At 51.1% G+C, this 20,663-nt stretch overlaps 1 protein-coding gene across 1 annotated transcript in view; it reads left to right on the forward strand.

Moving 5' to 3' along the window:
* PARK2 (parkin RBR E3 ubiquitin protein ligase) overlaps positions 1-20,663 on the forward strand; it is a 445,454-nt gene that overhangs the window by 184,410 nt on the left and 240,381 nt on the right. Inside the window, exon 5 of the mRNA XM_014539771.1 lies at positions 6,126-6,209. Within this exon, the coding sequence (XP_014395257.1) occupies positions 6,126-6,209 (84 nt within the window). The remainder of the gene's footprint in view (positions 1-6,125; positions 6,210-20,663) is intronic.

Consider the following 20,663-nt stretch of genomic DNA (forward strand, 5'->3'; position numbering starts at 1 on the left):
CTCATATGCATGCATACAAGTCCTTTGGTTGATCTCTTACCCCCCTCCCTCCTGCCCCCCAACCCTCCCCGGCCTTCCTGCTGCAGTTTGACAATCTGTGTGTGGCAGCTCTGCCTCTGTATCTATTATTGTTCAAAAGATTATAATGGTCTCTATTATCCATGAATGAGTGAGATCATGTGGTATTTTTCCTTCATTGACTGGCTTATTTCACTTAGCATAATGCTCTCCAGCTCCATCCATGCCGTTGCAAATTGTAAAGGCCTGGCCCCGACCGGGTACCCTGGAGAGGCGAGTGCCTCTGGCTCCACGGAAGATGCCGATCCAAGGAAGCAGCTGCTCAGAGGGCGGGTCTACAGTCACTCAGCTGTCTGGGATGAGCGGTCCCACAGCGGGCCGATCCCTGCAGGCCACTACCCCCACTAGTGCGAATCCCATGCACCGGGCCTCTAGTGTTTGTATAAGCATCTTAGGCACTAACACTCAGCTGACCGGGATGAGTGGCTGCTCCCCCTGTGAACCCTGGGCCGACGGGCAGGAACCTGGGCTGCGATCGTTGCCTCCTCGCCCCAGGCTCTTCCTCCTCGCTCCTTGCCACCTCCTCTGAATGCCCGCAGACTGTGTAGCGCTGCCACCGGGCTCGCAGAGCTGACACCGGCGGCTGGGAGGCAAGTTCATGGCCGCCGTGAGACTGAGGCCTACTCCACCGCCTCTCAGTGCTATTGTCCCTGGGCCCAGCCCCGACCCGGTCCCCTGGAGAGGCGAGTGCTCCAGCTCCACGGAAGATGCCGAGCCAGGAAGCAGCTGCTCAGAGGGCGGGTCCACAGTCACTCAGCTGTCTGGGATGAGTGGTCCCACAGCAGGCCGATCCCCGCAGGCCACTCCCCCCACTAGTGCGAATCCCATGCACCGGGGCCTCTAGTGTTTGTATAAGCATCTTAGGCACTAACTCCAGACGTTACAGACCCTGACCTTCAGTCCTCGCAGCTCTAGGAGAATTGCTGACTTTCAATCGTAGAACCAGGATGACGAAGACCAGGATGATGCACAGTAGACCATCATTTGACCAGTTTCAAGGTCCTTATGGGAATGGACTGTGTTGGCCTGTGCGTAGAGAACTTTTCATACCCTCCCCTTGATCTCTTCGTTCTGCTTTCCCTCTCCTTCCTTATAGACGCCTCTGCCTGCACTGAGATGTTAAGACAGGCTTTGTGACAAGAGTCTCCCATCTTTTCAGGTGACCTGCACTTGAATAAACCTCTTTCCTTTTTCACCAGCCTCTGTCTCATGAGTTTGGCTTTCATGATGGCAGGCAGCCGAACCTGGGTTCTGGTTACAGTATTTAGAATGTTGTACAGAAAAATCAATTATTTATGAATTAATTATCAGTATCATCTTGTTGGGGATATTACCCCAGAAACCAATCCAGAGCTTGGTGGAATATTTATTGAATATTAACTAAGGGCATTGGATTATGCTAAGTACTTTATCTCATCTAACCATCAATCCTATGAGGTAGGTGCACTTGCTATTCCCCCATTACACCTAAAAAACGAATGTTCTGGTTAATTGAGTAACTTTCCCATCATTGCGTGGCTGTTAATGTCAACTGGAATTGAAATTCAGTCCATCTAATTCAAAAGTATGAAGACATTGTTTATCATCTTACCATCCTAATTGCTTAGAAATCAGTACTTTGCATAATATTACATCTTACTGTATATGCAATTGAGTCATGTTATTAAGTACTGCTGTGGTATTGTAACAGTCCCCATCATTCTTGTGACCTTGTTTCTGTAAATGCTGACTGACTATTATGTAGCATATAGATGAATACCATCCTATATAATAAAAGCCCAGCGACTGAATGGCGGAATGACCAGAACGACTGGTCGACCAGTTGCTATGACACACACTGACCACAAGGGGGCAGATGCTCAATGCAGGACCTGCCCCCTGGTGGTCAGTGCGTTACCACAGTGGGAGCTCCGCTCAGCTGACTGGGATGAGTGGTTGCTCCCCCTGTGAACCCTGGGCCAACGGGCAGAAACCTGGGCTGCGATCGTTGCCTCTTTGCCCCAGGCTCTTCCTCCTCGTTCCCTGCCGCCTCCTCCAAATGCCCGCAGACTGTGTAGTGCTGCCACCAGGCTCGCAGAGCTGACCCCGGTGGCTGGGAGGCAAGTTCATGGCCGCCGTGGGACTGAGGCCTACTCCACCGCCTCTCAGTGTTATTGTCCCTAGGCCTGGCCCCGACCGGGTACCCTGGAGAGGCGAGTGCCTCTGGCTCCACGGAAGATGCCGATCCAAGGAAGCAGCTGCTCAGAGGGCGGGTCTACAGTCACTCAGCTGTCTGGGATGAGCGGTCCCACAGCGGGCCGATCCCTGCAGGCCACTACCCCCACTAGTGCGAATCCCATGCACCGGGCCTCTAGTGTTTGTATAAGCATCTTAGGCACTAACTCCAGACGTTACAGACCCTGACCTTCAGTCCTCGCAGCTCTAGGAGAATTGCTGACTTTCAATCGTAGAACCAGGATGACGAAGACCAGGATGATGCACAGTAGACCATCATTTGACCAGTTTCAAGGTCCTTATGGGAATGGACTGTGTTGGCCTGTGCGTAGAGAACTTTTCATACCCTCCCCTTGATCTCTTCGTTCTGCTTTCCCTCTCCTTCCTTATAGACGCCTCTGCCTGCACTGAGATGTTAAGACAGGCTTTGTGACAAGAGTCTCCCATCTTTTCAGGTGACCTGCACTTGAATAAACCTCTTTCCTTTTTCACCAGCCTCTGTCTCATGAGTTTGGCTTTCATGATGGCAGGCAGCCGAACCTGGGTTCTGGTTACAGTATTTAGAATGTTGTACAGAAAAATCAATTATTTATGAATTAATTATCAGTATCATCTTGTTGGGGATATTACCCCAGAAACCAATCCAGAGCTTGGTGGGACATGGTTTTTTTCTCCCTGATCATAATTCTTCTTTCTGTGGTAGAACGTTCCTCTTCCTGTCTGACTTCTACTCATTCTTCAGGTCTCAGCTTAAACAAAAAGTCCTTCCAGAAATGTGGGCCATGCCATTGAGTCATTTGCCTGAATTTCTGATTTAAGTGCATCTCGTGGATGTGTTTAAATAGCATTCTACTTTGTGGTTTTCCAGCTGGTGGTAATATCAGTCAGGACAAACCCCCAAGTGTCTTCTCTAGTTGTAATTTCCCACTCTCTTACTGATTCAAACAACCCGAATCACTACCTTCTAACCACACCTTCTCAGATTTCACAGGTCAACAGCCCTAAGCCTTTAATTGAAGTAATTTCTCATAGGAGACCCAGGACACAGCTACTCCTACAGACTAATGAGATTACATGGTGGCCAAAATGCTGCCTCAATTTTTTAATAGTAATTTCCTGTAGCTCAAGGATTGGCAAACACTTTGCATTCAGGGCCAGACAGTAAATAGTTTAGGCCCGGAGAGCCCGTCCTCTGTGCTGTAAGTCAGTCCTGCCCTTGCGGCTTGAAAAGTAGCACAGACAATACGGACGTGAACCCCATGGCTGGTCCTTACACTTCATCGTGGACATGGAGGCCTGAAGGTCATTTACTGTTCATGGGCCATGAAATACTCTTCTTCCGCTTTTCCAATATGCTTTCCAACCATTATTTATAACCTCGGACCTTCTCAGTCCATCGGCTGCACAGAACAAACCCCAGGCCAGAGTTGCTCACCTGCTCTGGGTGCTCAAGAAATGCCTATATATTTCTTGGTTGTGACCAATCCTGGGCTTAACCAGGAGAACGTTCTCTAAGAAGCAGCTGCGTGAGTCTTTACGATCCTGGGTATTTCACATGGATGTCCTGGCATATTTTCAGACATGTTTCTCCAATCCTGCCCATGAGAGAGATGAAGTACAGTGTTGGGGGTCCCCTCCGTGACACACCCTCATCCATAGCTCCTCAGCTGCCGTGGGACTCGCCGCCCTGTCTAGTCCAGTCGCAGACCATGCTCCCTCCCACACAGAGCTGCTGCAACCACGGAAACACTGAATCGTCTGCTGCGATTACCCAGCTACCACCTTACGCTTTCCAAACTAGACAGGAGCAACTGATTCAAACAACCCGAATCACTACCTTCTAACCACACCTTCTCAGATTTCACAGATCAACAGCCCTAAGCCTTTAATTGAAGTAATTTCTCATAGGAGACCTAGGACACAGCTACTCCTACAGACTAATGAGATCACACGGTGGCCAAAATGCTGTCTCAATTTTTTAATAGTAATTTCCTATAGATCAAGGATTGGCAAACGCTTTACATTCAGGGCCAGACAGTAACTAATTTAGGCCTGGAGAGCCCGTTCTCTGTGCTGTAAGCCAGTCCTGCCCTTGTGGCTTGAAAAGCAGCACAGACAATACGGACGTGAACCCCATGGCTGGTCCTTACACTTCATCGTGGATGTGGAGGCCTGAAGGTCATTTACTGTTCATGGGCCATGAAATACTCTTCTTCCGCTTTTCCAATATGCTTTCCAACCATTTATAACCTCGGACCTTCTCAGTCCATCGGCTGCACAGAACAAACCCCAGGCCAGAGTTGCTCACCTGCTCTGGGTGCTCAAGAAATGCCTATATATTTCTTGGTTGTGACCAATCCTGGGCTTAACCAGGAGAACGTTCTCTAAGAAGCAGCTGCGTGAGTCTTTACGATCCTGGGTATTTCACATGGATGTCCTGGCATATTTTCAGACATGTTTCTCCAATCCTGCCCATGAGAGAGATGAAGTACAGTGTTGGGGGTCCCCTCCGTGACACACCCTCATCCATAGCTCCTCAGCTGCCGTGGGACTCGCCGCCCTGTCTAGTCCAGTCGCAGACCATGCTCCCTCCCACACAGAGCTGCTGCAACCACGGAAACACTGAATCGTCTGCTGCGATTACCCAGCTACCACCTTACGCTTTCCAAACTAGACAGGAGCAAAGTTAACTGTGCTTTGCAGTGGTGCACATTCACGGGCACTGCTTCCCACTTTCAGGAGGGCGGTGGCCATGGTTCAGTGCTAACAGTGGGTGGTGTGGATAAGCCAGCACGTCTATACGTTTTTATGAACCCTACATCCAACAGAACGCTGAGGTGCTATTACTTATTTTGTTATGGTTTGAGATCAAAAAGGAAAGTGTGAGTGAGTTTTGTGAAATAAAGTGGTAACTTAGGTGACCATTCGTTTAAGGAATTCTCACGTAGATGTTTCTGTTGCTTTTTGAAAAATTAAGGCATGAAAGATACATGTTGGCAATTTACCCAGAGAGTTTCATCATCACGGACTTTGAGGTGATGAAATGCGCCCGGGCCCTAAGTCCATGCCTGGTGGTTCCCAGTCGGGCCCACACCCAGGTTGTGGGTTCCGTCCCCAGTAGGGGCTCCTATGGGAGGCAAGGGAACAATGTTACTCTCTCACATCCATGTTTCTCTCTCTCTCTCTCTCTCTCTCTCTCTCTCTCTCTCTCTCCCCCCTCCCCCTTCCTCTCTAAAATAAAATAATAATTATGATAAAAATGTTTTTTAAAAATTGTCAGTTGAAATTACAATGAATTGTAAGAAAAGAAGTTTATTTAAACTTGTAAGCAATTACATTGGACCGCAGTGAGGAGGTCACCACAGGCAAGTGACCTACGTGTTTGGAGCTACGTGCCCAAGTTCATCCTAGGACGGCTGTGAAAATGGTCCCGACCTGCTGGGCCCCGGTGGGTCCCGAGGACGCCCAGCGTCTCTGGACTGCACTCCGAAAGTCGCTGTGGCCCACTGATTCCAATGTCACTTTATAATATAGACCAGTGGTTCTCAACCTTCTGGCCCTTTAAATACAGTTCCTCATGTTGTGACCCAACCATAAAATTATTTTCGTTGCAGCTTCATAACCGTAATGTTGCTACTGTTATGAATCGTCATGGAAATATCTGATATGCAGGATGGTCTTAGGCGACCCCTGTGAAAGGGTCGTTCGACCGCCGAAGGGGTTGCGTCCCACAGGTTGAGAGCCGCTGATGTAGGCCTCACAGACCGTGTTCATGCGGGAGAACATTTTCATGACAATTAGTGCACCAAGGATGTGTTTGCTTCTTTTCACAGGGCCCGTCCTGCTGGGACGACGTCCTGATCCCGAAGCGGATGAGGGGTGAGTGCCAGTCGCCAGGCTGCCCCGGGACAAGCGCGGTAAGTACCTGCCGCTCCCCGTCTGTCAGGGTGGCATCTCCCATGTTCACGAGGAAATGACCCGAGAGACAAACATGCCGGCTTTTCTCCCGTCCGAGAACATTCGCCAAAAGTGGTGCAAGATTCGGAAGTGTCTCTAACATTCACTCACCCAAACGTCTCCGTGTCACTGCCTTCCAGGGTCACCTTCCTAGGGACCGCGCCGCTCTGGGTGACTATGGCAGAACTCGACAAGTTGACTCCTTACAGCAGTGGTTCTCAACCTTCCTAATGCCGCGACCCTTTAATACAGTTCCTCATGTTGTGGTGACCCCCAATTTCATTGTTACAAATTGAACATAATTAAAGCACAGTGATTAATCACAAAAACAATATGTAATTATATATGTGTTTTCCGATGGTCTTAGGCGACCCCTGTGAAAGGGTTGTTCGACCCCCACAGGGGTCGAGACCCACAGGTTGAGAACTGCTGCCTTACAGAGTGATAGTCATGGGATGTGAACAAGAAGGGGTCAGGCCTGGCAAAGGAAAATAACAAAGACATGGTGTGGATGTGTTTCCTGAAGCCGCGATACTTGTACTGCGTCCCGTGTCACTCAGCCACGCTCTTGTTTGCCCCTCCGCCTCCGGTGGCGGTTTTCTGACACCGGGCACTGCACGCAGGTAGAAGGGTGACCAGCTCCCCGGGAGCCACCCCTCTGTCCCCGTGCCAGCGGGCGCCCCAGGCTTCCTGCAGAGCAGGTGTTTCTCCAGAGAGACCCTGAGCACTGCAGTCACCTTAGAAGCAATTCTATTATTATGGTCACATTTGCAATTTGCCTGTTATACCTTTTACCTCGAGAGTCCCCGGGGCCATCACAACCTGAGGATATGTTTTCTGAGCCGTGAATGCGGCCTCGGTGCCAACACAAATGGCACTGTGAGTTCACAGACGGCTGCGGCCAGCCGGCTCGTGTCTTCTCCAGGAACTAGGTCTGTCAGTAGCAACAGGTGCGGCGTTGGGGCTCGATCCTCAGACGCCTCCTCTCCCGCCTGCGGGTGGCGCGGATACCGAGCAGCAGGGAGCATGTGACGTCCCTCTCCATCGGGCTGGGCTGCTGCTGATGCAAATCCTGAACAAGTCAGTGACTCCGTGTCACTGCCCACAGCAGTCACGCTTCATTCAGTCTTGGGTTTGCTGCGGGATGAAATTAAAGGGCATGTTTTGCAGGGAGAACTCTTAAGTACAGTTACCTGCAAGCGCGTGCACACAGATGCAGTATGTGTATCATATAGTGCACACTAGAGGCCTGGTGCACGACATTCGTGCATGGGGTGGGGAGGGGTGTCTCTCAGCCTGGCCTGCGCCCTCTCGCAGTCCGGGACCGGGACTAAGCCTGTAGGTGGACATCCCCCGAGGGGTCCTTAGTGCTGCCGTGGAGGTGGGAGAGGCTCCCACCACCATCGCTGTGCTCACCAGCCGTGAGCCGGCTTCTGGCTGAGCAGTGCTCCCTCTGTGGGAGTGCACTGACCACGAGGGGGCAGCTCCAGCATTAAGCATCTGCCTCTTGGTGGTCAGTGTGCATTATAGCAACCAATTGTTCTGCCTTTTGGTCAATTTGCATATTAGGGTTTTATTATATAGGATGATATGCAGATGTAACTACCTCTAATAATAATGATGGTAGACCATATCCTCTGGTGTGCGTAACGCTGTGGTCTCCATAGCATCGCTACAGCAGTGGGAGGGTCTTTGGAAATCTCCTCCCATCAAAGCCAGTCTGCCTGCCTCTCGTACCTTGAGCTTAGTTGGCAGGATTGGGTCACAGAAGAGTAGACAGTTCTGCATCCGTAAGATTTAGCTCAAATCGGCCAAAGGGGGAACTGTGGGGGGAGAGGGGGGAGGACATCATGGCTGTCGCTTGTTGCATCTCCCACTCTCCTGGGTTATCAGGGCAGAGGATTCCGTATAAATCAGGTGACAGTGCAGCTCTGGTCCTGCCCCCAAACCCTTCCCACACCCCATCTACAAACCTGGATTAAACGCAAGCACGTGTTTGTGAAGGATGGCTGTGCTGACAACAGTGAAAAAAGTTTATGCACCAGGAATTCAGAGAAGCTGGACTTCAGAGAGGATATCTATAAACTGCATCTACTGATGGGGGTCGGGGGGTGGGGGGGGAGCCTCAGACAGCAGAGGTCACAGTCAGGTCAGGGCTCAGCAGGGGGAGGGAACCCAGATCCCCACACAGAGCAGCACCCTCCTGGATCAGCTGCGGAGGGCTGGGCGCTGCTGCCTGGTTTATTCGGGGTGCAGGTGAAATGTCCCTCCTTAGAACTGTGGGCACAAACCCATCTTCCCAAGTTGGGGGGGGGGGGGAGGCATTACTTAAAGGGAGGCTCTCTAGCTTCCAATAAAAGATGTGATAACCCAGAAAGATATAGTAGTTTAGAAATGACATCATGTTAGTAACGTGAACTTAAAAATATATTAGGGCCAATTGTCAGAGTTCACGGATCACGTGGACAAGTCTCCCACCACTTTGAGAGAGAAATGTGACTGACTTGCTGAGGGTGTGAGCTCCAACAGATGAACTCAGAAAGGACGGGGCCGACTAACAGCCAGCGGACCGGTCGCCCCCCTGAGCACTGTCCCCCAACCCCGCCAACAAGGACACCCCACGTTTCCAGTGCGTTTGCAACCCCTGATCGTGTTCCAGGGCACGAAGGCATTTAAACATCACTAACCAACACATAGCCATGAGAAGTCTCTTAAACGTGGAAATTCAATCACTTAGTCAATAAAAAATAGCCACATGGAACTATGGGATTAAGCAATGATGAAAAGGTACCACACATCAGTTCCTTTGGGAGGCACCTGAATTCGTTTTTAGAGGGAGTATTTAATATCACAAATGCTATTTAATTAAAAAGAGGATAACATTATTTAAACATATTATAAGATAGAAAAAGAAATGGTCACATCCAACTCTGTTCCCCACGTCTAATGAGCCTGACTAAACGCTGGTGGGATACAGGCAGTGCGTGCGCACTCCTGGGGCGGGGCGGGGCAGGGGGCCAGTGCGGACGGACATGAATTCCGCAGTCGTTGCTCTCGGAGCCTCTTCTGGAGCGTGTGGAGGGCAGCGACCTGCACGCCAGGCTCCTGTGTCCTCTGCTGTGTGCGGGGGGTGCTCCTTCCTGAAGGAGGTGCGAAGATAGGCACTTTTAAGTCTTTTATCTTACTTAAGTTTGCCAGGTATTTTGAATTTTAGACAGTATTTTTGACATGATATGTTATATTCTCATAAAAAAGTGTAATTTCTATGACTTGTATAAATATCCATATACTTAAAATTCAAAAGAGCAGGGTTCCCAGTGTAGTCTTAATTAATATTTATGTACTTAGATACTCTCACCAGCTCATTTGAAACAGCAGTGCCATTTAACCTTGGTTTTTAGAGTACAAATATAAGCTTGACCTTCACACAGAGAAACTGAACTGCATCCAGGTTCACACTAATTGGTGTCATCGTAGGACAGCACAGCATTGGTTCTGAAAGGCGTCTCACTTTATGAGAAGAACTTTTTGGTCAATTCAAAGAGTATGGGCTTGAGGTTAAAAGGGGGGAAATTGATAGGATATTCTCCATTAGGGAGATTAATTCAACTTTGGAAATGATGTAAAACTACATTTTCTGTGTAAATCTTCATTTTATATTTTACCTACGATACCTTAGACAATGAAGATCTTTGTGTCTGTACATGTGCTGGGGGGGTGTTATTTTTTTATTTGCACACAGAGGCTAGGGCAAACCCAGAAGTCCTCCTCTCTGGGCCTTATTCCTAAATTCCACATCATGTCTTTAAAAAATATTTTTATTGATTTCAGAGAGGAAGGGAGAGGGAGAGATGGAAACATCCATGACTCGAGAGGACCATCGATCGGCTGCTTCCATTTACCACTCTTCAAAGTAATCCATGGCCACGGTCACCCTTGCTGAGGGGTGTCGGTGTTACTATTTCACAATCAGTAGCATAAATCACAGTTTATATTTTGAGAAGTAATATTTACCAGAAGTGTCATGTAAAATGACATTTTCTTTTTTAGATTACTTGATTTTGACAGGAGTCAGAGTCTTTACATAGAACTTTTTCTTGTCAGAAACAGTTGAGAAGGGCCTCTTAAAATAGCTCACTGATTTATTTCAAATAAAATTAGACTCTAAAAACTATCCCCTGAACTATAATCTATACTAATAAAAGGGTAATATGCTAATTAGACCAGACGTCTTCTGGATGTCCTTCCGGACAAAGCCACGATGGCGGGGGCCGAGGCAGAGGTAGTTAGGGGCGATCAGGCCAGCAGAGGAGGGCAGTTAGGGGCGATCAGGCCAGCAGGGGAGTGGTTAAGGGGAGTTAAGGCCAGCAGGCAGAGACAGTTAGGGGCAATCAGGCTGGCAGGGGAGCAGTTAGGGACATCAGGCCACCAGGCAGCATGATTAGGGGCGATCAGGCAGGCAGGCAGGCAAACGGTTAGGAGCCAGTGGTCCCAGATTGTGAGAGGGATATCTGACTGGCAGTCGGACATCCCCCAAGGGGTCCCGGATTGGAGAGTGTGCAGGCCGGGCTGAGGGACTACCCCCCACCCCGGCCTCGTGTACAAATTTTGTGCACCAGGCCTCTAGTAAATAGCATAATTAGTAAACTCAATACAATAAATGCAGAACTCCTATTTCACTCCCCATGCAGCTTACCTCCCTCCTGGTCCGCAGCGGACTGGGTCCTGCCCCAGGAACATCGGTCGAAGGGAGTCATACTCGGGTCTGTATCTCAGATTCATCCCCTCGGGAGATGCTGACTAAAATGACATGCATAGCGAGTGAGAGGCACCCACGGGAAACCACCGTTACTTATAAGGCATTTCCTTATTTTATGTCCCAAAGCTCCTCGTCAGTGTTTCCGTTTCATGGCGTTGCTTTCCCCGGGGCCTGCGTTTCTCCTGGTGGTTTTTATTGTCCTTTTAGACTTTATGAGAATCTCACCCAGTGAGACTCGGGACCCTCAGGGTGGCTTCCTGCTGTGCACGCCCTGTTCTCGCTTGACCCCGCATCCAACCACGGGCACAGGCTGCTGTGTCCTGCGTGGAAGAGAAGACCTCAGGTGATCAGGCGTCCGCGCGACAGCACAAATGACAGCTTCACTGGCAGGACGGAGAGCAGCCGTGGGCTCTGCTCCATGTGGCCACGTCCACACGCACCGCCCAGGAGCCAACATGGGCACCAGCGCCTCCAGGTTCGCATGGAGCAGTCCCAGCCTCCCGGCTTCTGGGGGCCCGGGGGCCCGCGGGCAGCTGGCAGCTCAGGCGAAGGGTGGAAGCAGAAGTGAGAGAGGGGTGACACCTCTGCTCCCCCCTGCTCTGCCCTGGGGTTCGGCCGAAGGGAACTGGTCCCCCGCCCGCCCTGGCCCCCCACAGCCCTGCTTTCTAACCTCCAAGTAAAATCTCACGGTGCCGCTCTGAGGTCCTGCTCGGATTATGATGGAACGGTGCCGACGCGAGAAAAAAGGCTCTGTTGTCTGACATGCAATTTGGGTGACAAACTAGAAACTTCTTGTCATTTTTCAAAAACCAATCAGCTATTCAGGCTCAAGGACAGTTCACTGCTAAACTACTTTTTGAGCACTTGGTAACAAAAAGTGTCATTTTTTTAAAAAATTAAGTCACAAAAATATAAATAAATAAAATTAAGTCCCGAATTACAGAATCAGTTAAAATTTAGCATATTTAAGCAAAACATTTAAACATGCTTACATTTAAAAATAAATTATTCTATTAGGAAAAAGGTGTCAGTTGTTAAGAGCGCTGAAGAAATTGAGGCAGAGTTGAAGAACCGGGGTATTTGTGAGGCTCTGAAGCCGAGACTCAATGTAGATGAGATCTTTCTGTGACATCACCCCTTTTACTAGTCGCTGGGCTCTTTCACACCTCGGGAAGTGAGCCGCAGCCACCCTCCTTGGTGTTGCGAGCGACTCCCACACTGTTGTCTGAAACGCCTCTCTCGGGAGGGGACCAGGTGCCGGAACTCAGTGCAGGTGCAGCGAGCACCTGGGTGGACCGGGGACAGCACACACTGTGCCCGCAAACAGGGCCTGGGTTTAGTGGGTGACGCCACTTTGCAAGCCAATGTGCCGTTTCCATGGTATATTTTTAAATGTTGAAACGAGTTCTCTGATCCGCCATCGCCAGGAACTGCTGCTCCGCGTGCATTGTTCACTGCGACCTGTGACTCTCTGCGCTGTAATCGACCTGATTTTGTATCCGCCAGGAGAGAACCCTGCAGATGACCACACGCCGCTTAGAACCAGCAATTCAAACCTGTTTGTTATTCCCAGAGGCTGAGAAGTCACCTCTTAATTTTTTGTCTTCCCATCGACTGATCCCACAGCAGCTCTGTGCTGAGAGTCGGTGCCGGCCCCCTGCCCCGTGGTGTGGGGGCAGCGTGAAGCGAAGTGAGGGCCACTTCCACACTGCGACCTGGTGACCCAACCAGATGGTGACGGGCGGGGAGCGCATACAGTGTGGAGGCCAGGACAAAGGGGTGACTCACCTCCCGGGGGGTCGGAGCAGAGATGCAGAGACTCCACGCTGCTCGGAAGGGCACGCGATGTAAACTGGAGAATTGCTCATTTGTGGGATTTCCCATTTACTGTTTCCGGGCCATGGTTGACTGGGCCACTGAGAGCGCAGATCAGGGACAATGTATGTTCCTTTTTCCTTGGAGTCACCTCATGTCCTCGCGTCTCACCCGCCCTATACAATGGGCTGTTTCCATCAGGCAAAGACCCACTTCCCCGGGCGCTTCTACCACCCAGGAACGTCCCACTGTGCTCGCAGGAGCTGCACCGGTCAGTGAGCCCCTTCCGTGGAGCAGTCAACTCCTATCCCTTAGCGCGAGGGCCACATGGAAAGACCCTCGGAGCACGGGTCCCAGTTACCCTCCATCGCGAGCGCGCTCCTTACTGCAGCGCACGCTTCCACTCGGCGCTGCCTTCCCTGAGCAGCGGGGTCTTTGCACCCGCTCACAGCTGAGGTCCGCTTCAGCCTGTGCGTCAGCCATGCGATGGCTCCTCCTCTCCTGTGGTCACGCGAGTAAAAGGGCAGAGCGCTCGCGGGGTCCCTGCAGGTCAGAGGTTAGGGAGCAGGGCTCTGGCCAAGCCACCCAGTGGGAATGTGGGACACTTTCGAGGGGCTGTAGGGATGGCCCCCGTCCACTCTGCGGAGTTAGCGGAGCCACCGACTGTGGCCGAGAAGGGGCAGCAGTTAGGGGACTAGAGGACCTCTGACCGTCAGACCCCGAGGGGCAAGTACTAGAAAGATGGGCTGGACCCGGGGGTCAGTGCTGAACTCCGAGTCATGATGACGCACGAGCGAGCGTTAGGCGCCTGGCTCTCGGGCACTGTGCAGAGCATGTTTACTTGTTGTTGTTAAAGGAACCAGGAACAACAGATACTGAGAACGAGGGTGCAGTCTGCATTTTCCACATTTCCTTTACAACCACCCACTGGGTGCCTCCTAAGGACTCAGATTTCACAGGTGGCCCTCAAAAACCACACCAAAACCACACAAAACTGTACTAAAAACAAACAACAGCAACAAATACACCAAACTCCTCATGATGGTGAAAGCCAACCTCTATTGAAAAGGAGAGGGAGAGAAGGGGGCAGAAGGGGGAGAGGAATTAATTAAGGTTTAGGAACTGAATCTTAGCAGCTCATGGGCTCCCCAACAACAAAATAAACATGATATTAGCTCATTATCTCATGACCTGGGGCACCCCCAATCGCACAGTGTTCTTTTCTGCCTTCTTGGATAGTTCTATTCTTCCGTTTGCTCCCTCCTCTCTCTCTCTCTCTCTCTCTCTCTCTCTCTCTCTCTCTCTCTCTCCTTTGACAATCCCCTGTCTTGACTCTGACCATAACTAGCAAGCTGTGCATCCGTGTGTGGCTCTTAGAGGATGTGCGTGCACAGTCTCTGACCCTCCTCTCATCCGAGCTGGGCTCTAACCTTCCTCCCCTCGGGCCTTGGCTGGAGATCAGAAAACAGTAGAGGTGACGCTGTGTTACCCCCCGAGGCCACAAAAGGCAAAGCAGTGTCTGTCTGGCTTTCTCTTTTGGGACACACACATCAGAGGCCTCTGCCGACACGGAACGTGCCCGTTCCCTGAGGCCCCCGTGCCGAGGGCTGCGTGGCAGGGCCACATAGACACAGAGGGAGGTGACCGGGAGCCAGGTGATCCACCCCCAGCAGCTCCACCTTCCACCCTCAGCTGCCCGGGTGTGACAAGGGGCCTCAGCCCTCCCTGCTCTCAGCTCGGAGCCTCCCACGGTTGCCATGGGAGCAGAGATAAGGAGTCTGCACAGACCCGCCCCCATTGCAGATACATGAGTAACATATAAATTTAAAAAAAAATAAGCGGTTAACATGTGGTGGCTGGATCATGGGCACGCTCTCGACAGTGCTGTGCATGAGCCCGTGATGTCACAGACTGCGCACATCCTGGTCCATGGTGCGTGTGTGCCTCTGTGTCATCGTGTTATGAGGGGGGTTCGGATCGAAGGTCAGACACTGATTTGATGATGAGGCGTCCAAGTAGAATTATGCAGCCTTGAGAGTTCATTCATGCTGGGCGGGATTATTTGTGGACTTGAAGCATCTGTAGCTGGGACAGTGTTAGATAAACAGTAGCAAGTGCCTCCGTCAACGCCCCATTGAATAGCGCCACAGGCGCCACGCCTGCCGGGAGTTAAATGCAGTCGTAGGTCTGGCCGGTTCCATCCTGTCCTGTCCCGGGAGGCTACATCCGGGCTCTTAGATTCGTGACCTATTTCCCAAGTCCCCATCCACAGTGTACTTACCTGTGGTCTGATCTGACGGCTTACAACAGGGCCCTGCCTTTACACGGGCCGACCTTGGTCTGGAGTCAGGGACGCTCGGTCTGAATTCTGGTTCTGACCTGCAGGCCGTGGCCTTGGACCACACCTTGGCGCCCGTCAGCTCCCTCGTTGGTGAAACGGACATCCTGCTGCCTTTTACCTGCAGAGGTTGGGGGGCTGCACCTGATGCAGGGAGTGAAGTCCCACCTCAGAGCCCCCTGTACGCGGTCATCAGCCGTGGTCGTGGCCACCGGAGTTGACATTACACTGCGTTGGCTTTTGCTGATCTGATCTCGGCTCTGCACTGGCTCTTCTCGAACTCTTCCTGCCAGTTTAGCATCACGCCCATGCAGTTGATTGCGGTTTCTACAAACCACACGAAGCATTCAAACCGATCAGGTTGCTCTGACAGTGACTCTGCAACGAGCTGTAACACCCGTGGTTCCTTAGCTAAGCAGGCCCTGATTTGCGCGTTACATAATACACAGCGTGGCAGCCATGAAATTCCCGCCCGCTGAGCGGAAGGGGAAAGTAAGTTGTAATGACTCGGAAACGGTGCTGGTGGTGTTTCTGTCTCTGAGAACCACGTGCTCATTACCCGACAGCACACACTGCTGCCTGCCACACGAGAAGTCCGATCCACAGTCAGGACACCGCATGTCCACCGAGGTGTTTTTAAAATACATGTTGCCTTTCCTGATCATAAGAACACAGTGTTGGCTGTAGAAAATTAGCCAACATACTTTCACATAAGGCAAAGGGTAAGGCGTGTTTAACCGAAGCACCGGGAAGAAATCACTGTTAACATTATTAATGGTTTTCTTTAGACTGTTTTCAAGGTGTAGGGGTGTATGCTCACATGGGTACACACACACACATTTTAATGCGGTCATAGCTCACGTATTATTTGGCGACTGGTATCTTTAACGTCACGCATTGCACCTGTTTTCCGTATCAGTATGTGCAGGTCTAGATGGTTCTCAGCGGTGGGCACCGTTGGATCTGCTTCAGCTCTAAGGCGATGAGGGCTGACGCTCCTCTGCCCTCTCGGCCCCGTGTTCTTCCTTACGGACGTTCTGTAGACTTGCCTGGCCAGTTTACGTTCAGTTTTAGGAGGAGAGCTTCTGTGGCAACGTGTTTGACACCCACCCTGAGTCCCACGGGCCCCCCGAATGCCTGCGCGATCGCCACTCTCCCCAAAGCTGTGCGGGGACGGCTGCTCCCGTCCTGGAGATGAGCCGCCTTGCTTTCACGCTTTTTCACCTGTGCCAGTTGCTCAGGTGGAACATCGCAGCTCATGTTAAACTGCCTCTCCCATTCCAAGGGAGCGGGAGTATGTCTTTATTATTTATTGCTCATTATTGCGGCCATTTTCTTATAATTACACTTACAAACATTTCTTAGAGCAACCCTTTGCGGGCCATAGAGGCTGCAGACGGTGTTACAGCGGTTCAGTTTGAAAGCCTCCTGTGGTGTTTCAGAGCTGTTCGCGCTGCATTTGCTGGTGTGAAGTGTGTGTTTTACAGGACGATGCCTTTGCACTCATTCTTATTGGCGGGTCTTCTTGACATTCCAGATCATTAGAGACCTGACTGCTGATCTTTCCTAGTACTTTTCGTGGTTTCACTTTTAAAACTATTCGATCCACACAGATTTCCCTATAGTGTGAAGGGTTTCATCTGAATCTAATTCTACTTGTTCTACCCACAAAATCTACAAATTGCTTTTTCTGTATCATGTATGGAAAGAACCCATTTCCCCACTTATTTGAAATAAGTCCCTGCTTTATAGTGTATTGACTTTGGGATCTTAAGTCTGTCCTCCATTCACCTGCTATTCTGCCTCCAATTCACGCCGTTTCGATTACTCTAAATGCCTAAACCCATGATAGCATGTTTAGTATCTGATACCACGAGTTCTCCACATTGCCACGTTTTTCTTAGATATTCACGATGGGGCATCAATCAGGCACTAGATTTACGCCTTCCTGACCGGAAACAAACAAGCAGAAGCTGGACAGGACGTACGAAACCGCGGATTCTAGAACCCCCGTGACAAAGGGCAGCGAGTCCAGAGAGAGAGAGAGAGAGAGAGAGAGAGAGAGATATGAGGTGAGCCTCTGGTTGCCCAGATCACCCAGGCGAGCTCGGCTCTGTCGCAGGGCGGGATATGCCAGGCCGAGCCCCGCAGGTTCCCGCAGTGGCAAGGAGAGCCTCGGGCCAGGACAAAGCCTGGAGAGACAAAGCTGCGTGAAGAAGCCAGAGACGCAGTAAAACTGTGAGAGAGGCTTGGAGAAGCAGCGCCAGCTCCACGCAGGCTGGGAATACTGCTGCCCAGCAGCCGGGCTGGGAAACTTCCTGTCAATGGGCACCGGCTGCCGCCCCCGGAGAGCTTCCTCGGGAGAAAGAAATAATTTCCTCCAAACTAAATGCGTCCCTGGATGCAGTCAACAAATCGGCAAGCAAGACCCGAAGGGATCCAACTATTACCCAGTAGCTGTGTGCCAACAAGAAGCCCAAGACTATTCCGTGGACTACAGAACTGTTCCGCACCCAACATGACAAGTTCATGGCGTCTAGCATTCAGTCAAAGATCGCAAGTCATGCAAAGAATAAGTGACCAGCAGAGGGGAGAGACATTATCAACCAAGATGGAACCAGAACTGACCCAGACGTTAGACCTGGCACACAAAGATCTTGAAATGGGCACCACAACTGTATTCCCTAGATTTCTATACCCAGCAAAAGCGACTTTCAGCAGTGAAGGTGAGACAGACTTTCAGACAAGCAAAGCCTGAAAGAATGTGTCACTGGCTGGACTACAGTGATGACTGAAAGACATCCTAGAGGCGGAAGGACAGTCGGGTCAGATGGAAGCGTGGGCATGAAGTGCGCTGGGAACGGTAATATCCATGATTGAATTTTCAACCTTCCCTTGTGTTACTATTGATATAAGTACCACATGGCTCTTCATGTTTGTGTGACATGTAATTTTCAGTATTTGAGAACTTGTCAGTAACCCAGTTCTTTATTATTATTATTATTATTGTTATCATTATTATTTGCCCTGTGAAATGGAGGGTCTGGGCTAGTGTCATGTCAGAGTCCCCTGAAGCCTACTGGAGGGAGGGGTTAGCAGAAAACTCTGTGTTGGGGGCCCCTGTGTCTGACTCTGTGTTGGGGGCCCCTGTGTCTAACTCTGTGTTGGGGCCCCTGTGTCTAACTCTGTGTTGGGGGCCCTGTGTCTGACTCTGTGTTGGGGGCCCTGTGTGTAACTCAGTGTTGGGGGCCCCTGTGTCTAACTCTGTGTTGGGGGCCCTGTGTGTCTGACTCTGTGTTGAGGACCGGGACTCTCTCTTCCCCTCCCCACGTCTAGTGAGAATCTTCAAATCTTTCCATCAAACACTTTTGGTGTCAAGAGCACAAAATAAAATAGAATGTTTTTCATTCTCCAAGGACCCAAGCATGATTATGGGATTGTGAGGAAAATTACCAAACTCACATACTCAATTCACATCCCTCTTCTGTGGAAACATGAACTGACACCATAAATCACTTACATCCACAGGGTGATTTCCCTGAAGAGCCCGCTTATATGGAGGCATTTTGCGGGGAGGGAAGGGGAGGGGAGAGGACAGGGGAGGGGCAGGGAGGAGACCTTCTGGAAATGGACCCTTGACACATTCACGCCGCAGGTGCCCTCACGGGGATGTCCCATGCACCGCCTCATTCTCTGGAGACTTCAGTGAGTGCAGGAAACTCATTTAAATGTTCTCTCACTTAATGTGCCAGCAATGTTTGCTCAGTGCTGCGGTCTCAGCATGACGGGCAGACTGTGGCTGAGGAACTCGGTACCAGGCCAGGACGCCGTAGCCAGGCACACTGCGCCGGGCCCTGGCAAGGCACACCACTCGCCGGGGTCCGCTCAAGCGTGGCTTATCCTTAACTGCCAAACAGGAATTTGACAAAGCATATAAGCACTTCTTTATATTCAAACGTGTGTGGCATTTCACATGTGTAGCTGATGTGTTCCCGATTTTGTAAAAGGGCTTGTAAAATATTTAGAAAAATATGACTTCATGTCACCTAGGATCACACATAAAGAATTTTCTAGAAGACGTTACAGCACAAGTAAAGACGCACGGCAGTACATTTAGCATGTGTGTAGGATTTGAGGCTGATAATGGGCTAAAAGTAGTCAACTTAGGATTTTCATATCCATTGATTACCTAAAAGTGTGATTAGTATTACTTTCTCACGAAATCTTAAATGGTAAAACACATTCATCCCCAGAAGTCCTCATAAAGAAAAGATAGATGAAATGATACATGTAAAGGGCTTATAATTACCATATAAACGCCAGTCTTTCTACTTTAATGCAGATACTCATGTGTTTGCTGTAGCTCCACGTGGCTGCCCTGCCGGGTAGAGACCATTTGGTCTCTGTCTTGCTTTCGGAGGGGGATGAAGGTCATTCCTGCCTGGCACCATGTTTCGGGACCCGGGCCTGGCCGTCCCGGAGCCGGCACGCGTCCATCCTTGCACAGGTGGCTGCCGTATAACAAGCCAAATAATGACGCGTTCACTCGGCACCAGGTGTTGCTGGTGGGGAGCCTGTGTGCAGCCAGAAAACACTGACAGCACGTCCCACTCGAGGCTCCTTGCGCATCTGCCCTGGAAGGGCGTCCGGGCAGGAGCACAGGCCTGAGGGGCGAGGGTTTCCGAGCAGAGATTAGGTTTAGAGGAGCGGGCGAGGGGGCAGCTTCCCCGCAGCAGAGCCCCGGCGCCCGGTGGGACCAGGGTGTGTGATGGACCCGCCAATCCAACTGACGTGAAAAGTGTAAAGGACACAACGGCCATCCGTCTTGTACCGCGGTGCCTCGGTGTCCCGGGGAGCGGGTGACCCTGAGTCAGGCGGTGGGGGAAAGAGGGACTGTCCCTGCGATCAGTCCCCGTGGGGAAGGCTCGGGTCACACGGAGCCACCGCTGTAGCTGAGCGCTGGGCGAGGTGGCTGGCTCAGATCACGCCCCAGTGGAGGGTCGTGGGGGACAGGCCCAGATGCCTGGATTTCACCTCCTACTCTAAAAGGAAGGTCATGGTATTCACCCCCGAACAATAAGTTCATGTTTTCTGGGCTTCCGCTGAGGGTAGAAATACACTTTTGCAGAAGTCACTATAATGAATGACACAGACATACCAAGAACAACTTCATCTAACCCACGCGCCACGGCGAGAACGGCCGTGCCTGCGAGGTGGAACTTCATGCTGGTCCCCGGGTCTCAGTTCATCGGGCACCTCATTGCACGCGTTTGCCGCGTTCATGGACTTACATGGAAGCCGCCTGTGTCGCATGAGCAGACGTGAACCCGGCTTCCGGGTCAGTGTAGCCGTGAGCTGCCTGCGGATACGCGTCCAGTGTTGAGGGCACACTCTGTGTCCGGGTTGTTCTCAGCGTGACTTTCTGTTAAAGCAAGAGGACTTAGGTGCCTTCTCCATGCTCATCACAAACAGCGTCCCGTGCCCCCCCCCCCCCCCCCCCAC

The sequence above is a fragment of the Myotis brandtii genome, unplaced genomic scaffold (assembly GCF_000412655.1).
Source record: "Myotis brandtii unplaced genomic scaffold, ASM41265v1 scaffold229, whole genome shotgun sequence".
NCBI lineage: Eukaryota > Metazoa > Chordata > Mammalia > Chiroptera > Vespertilionidae > Myotis > Myotis brandtii.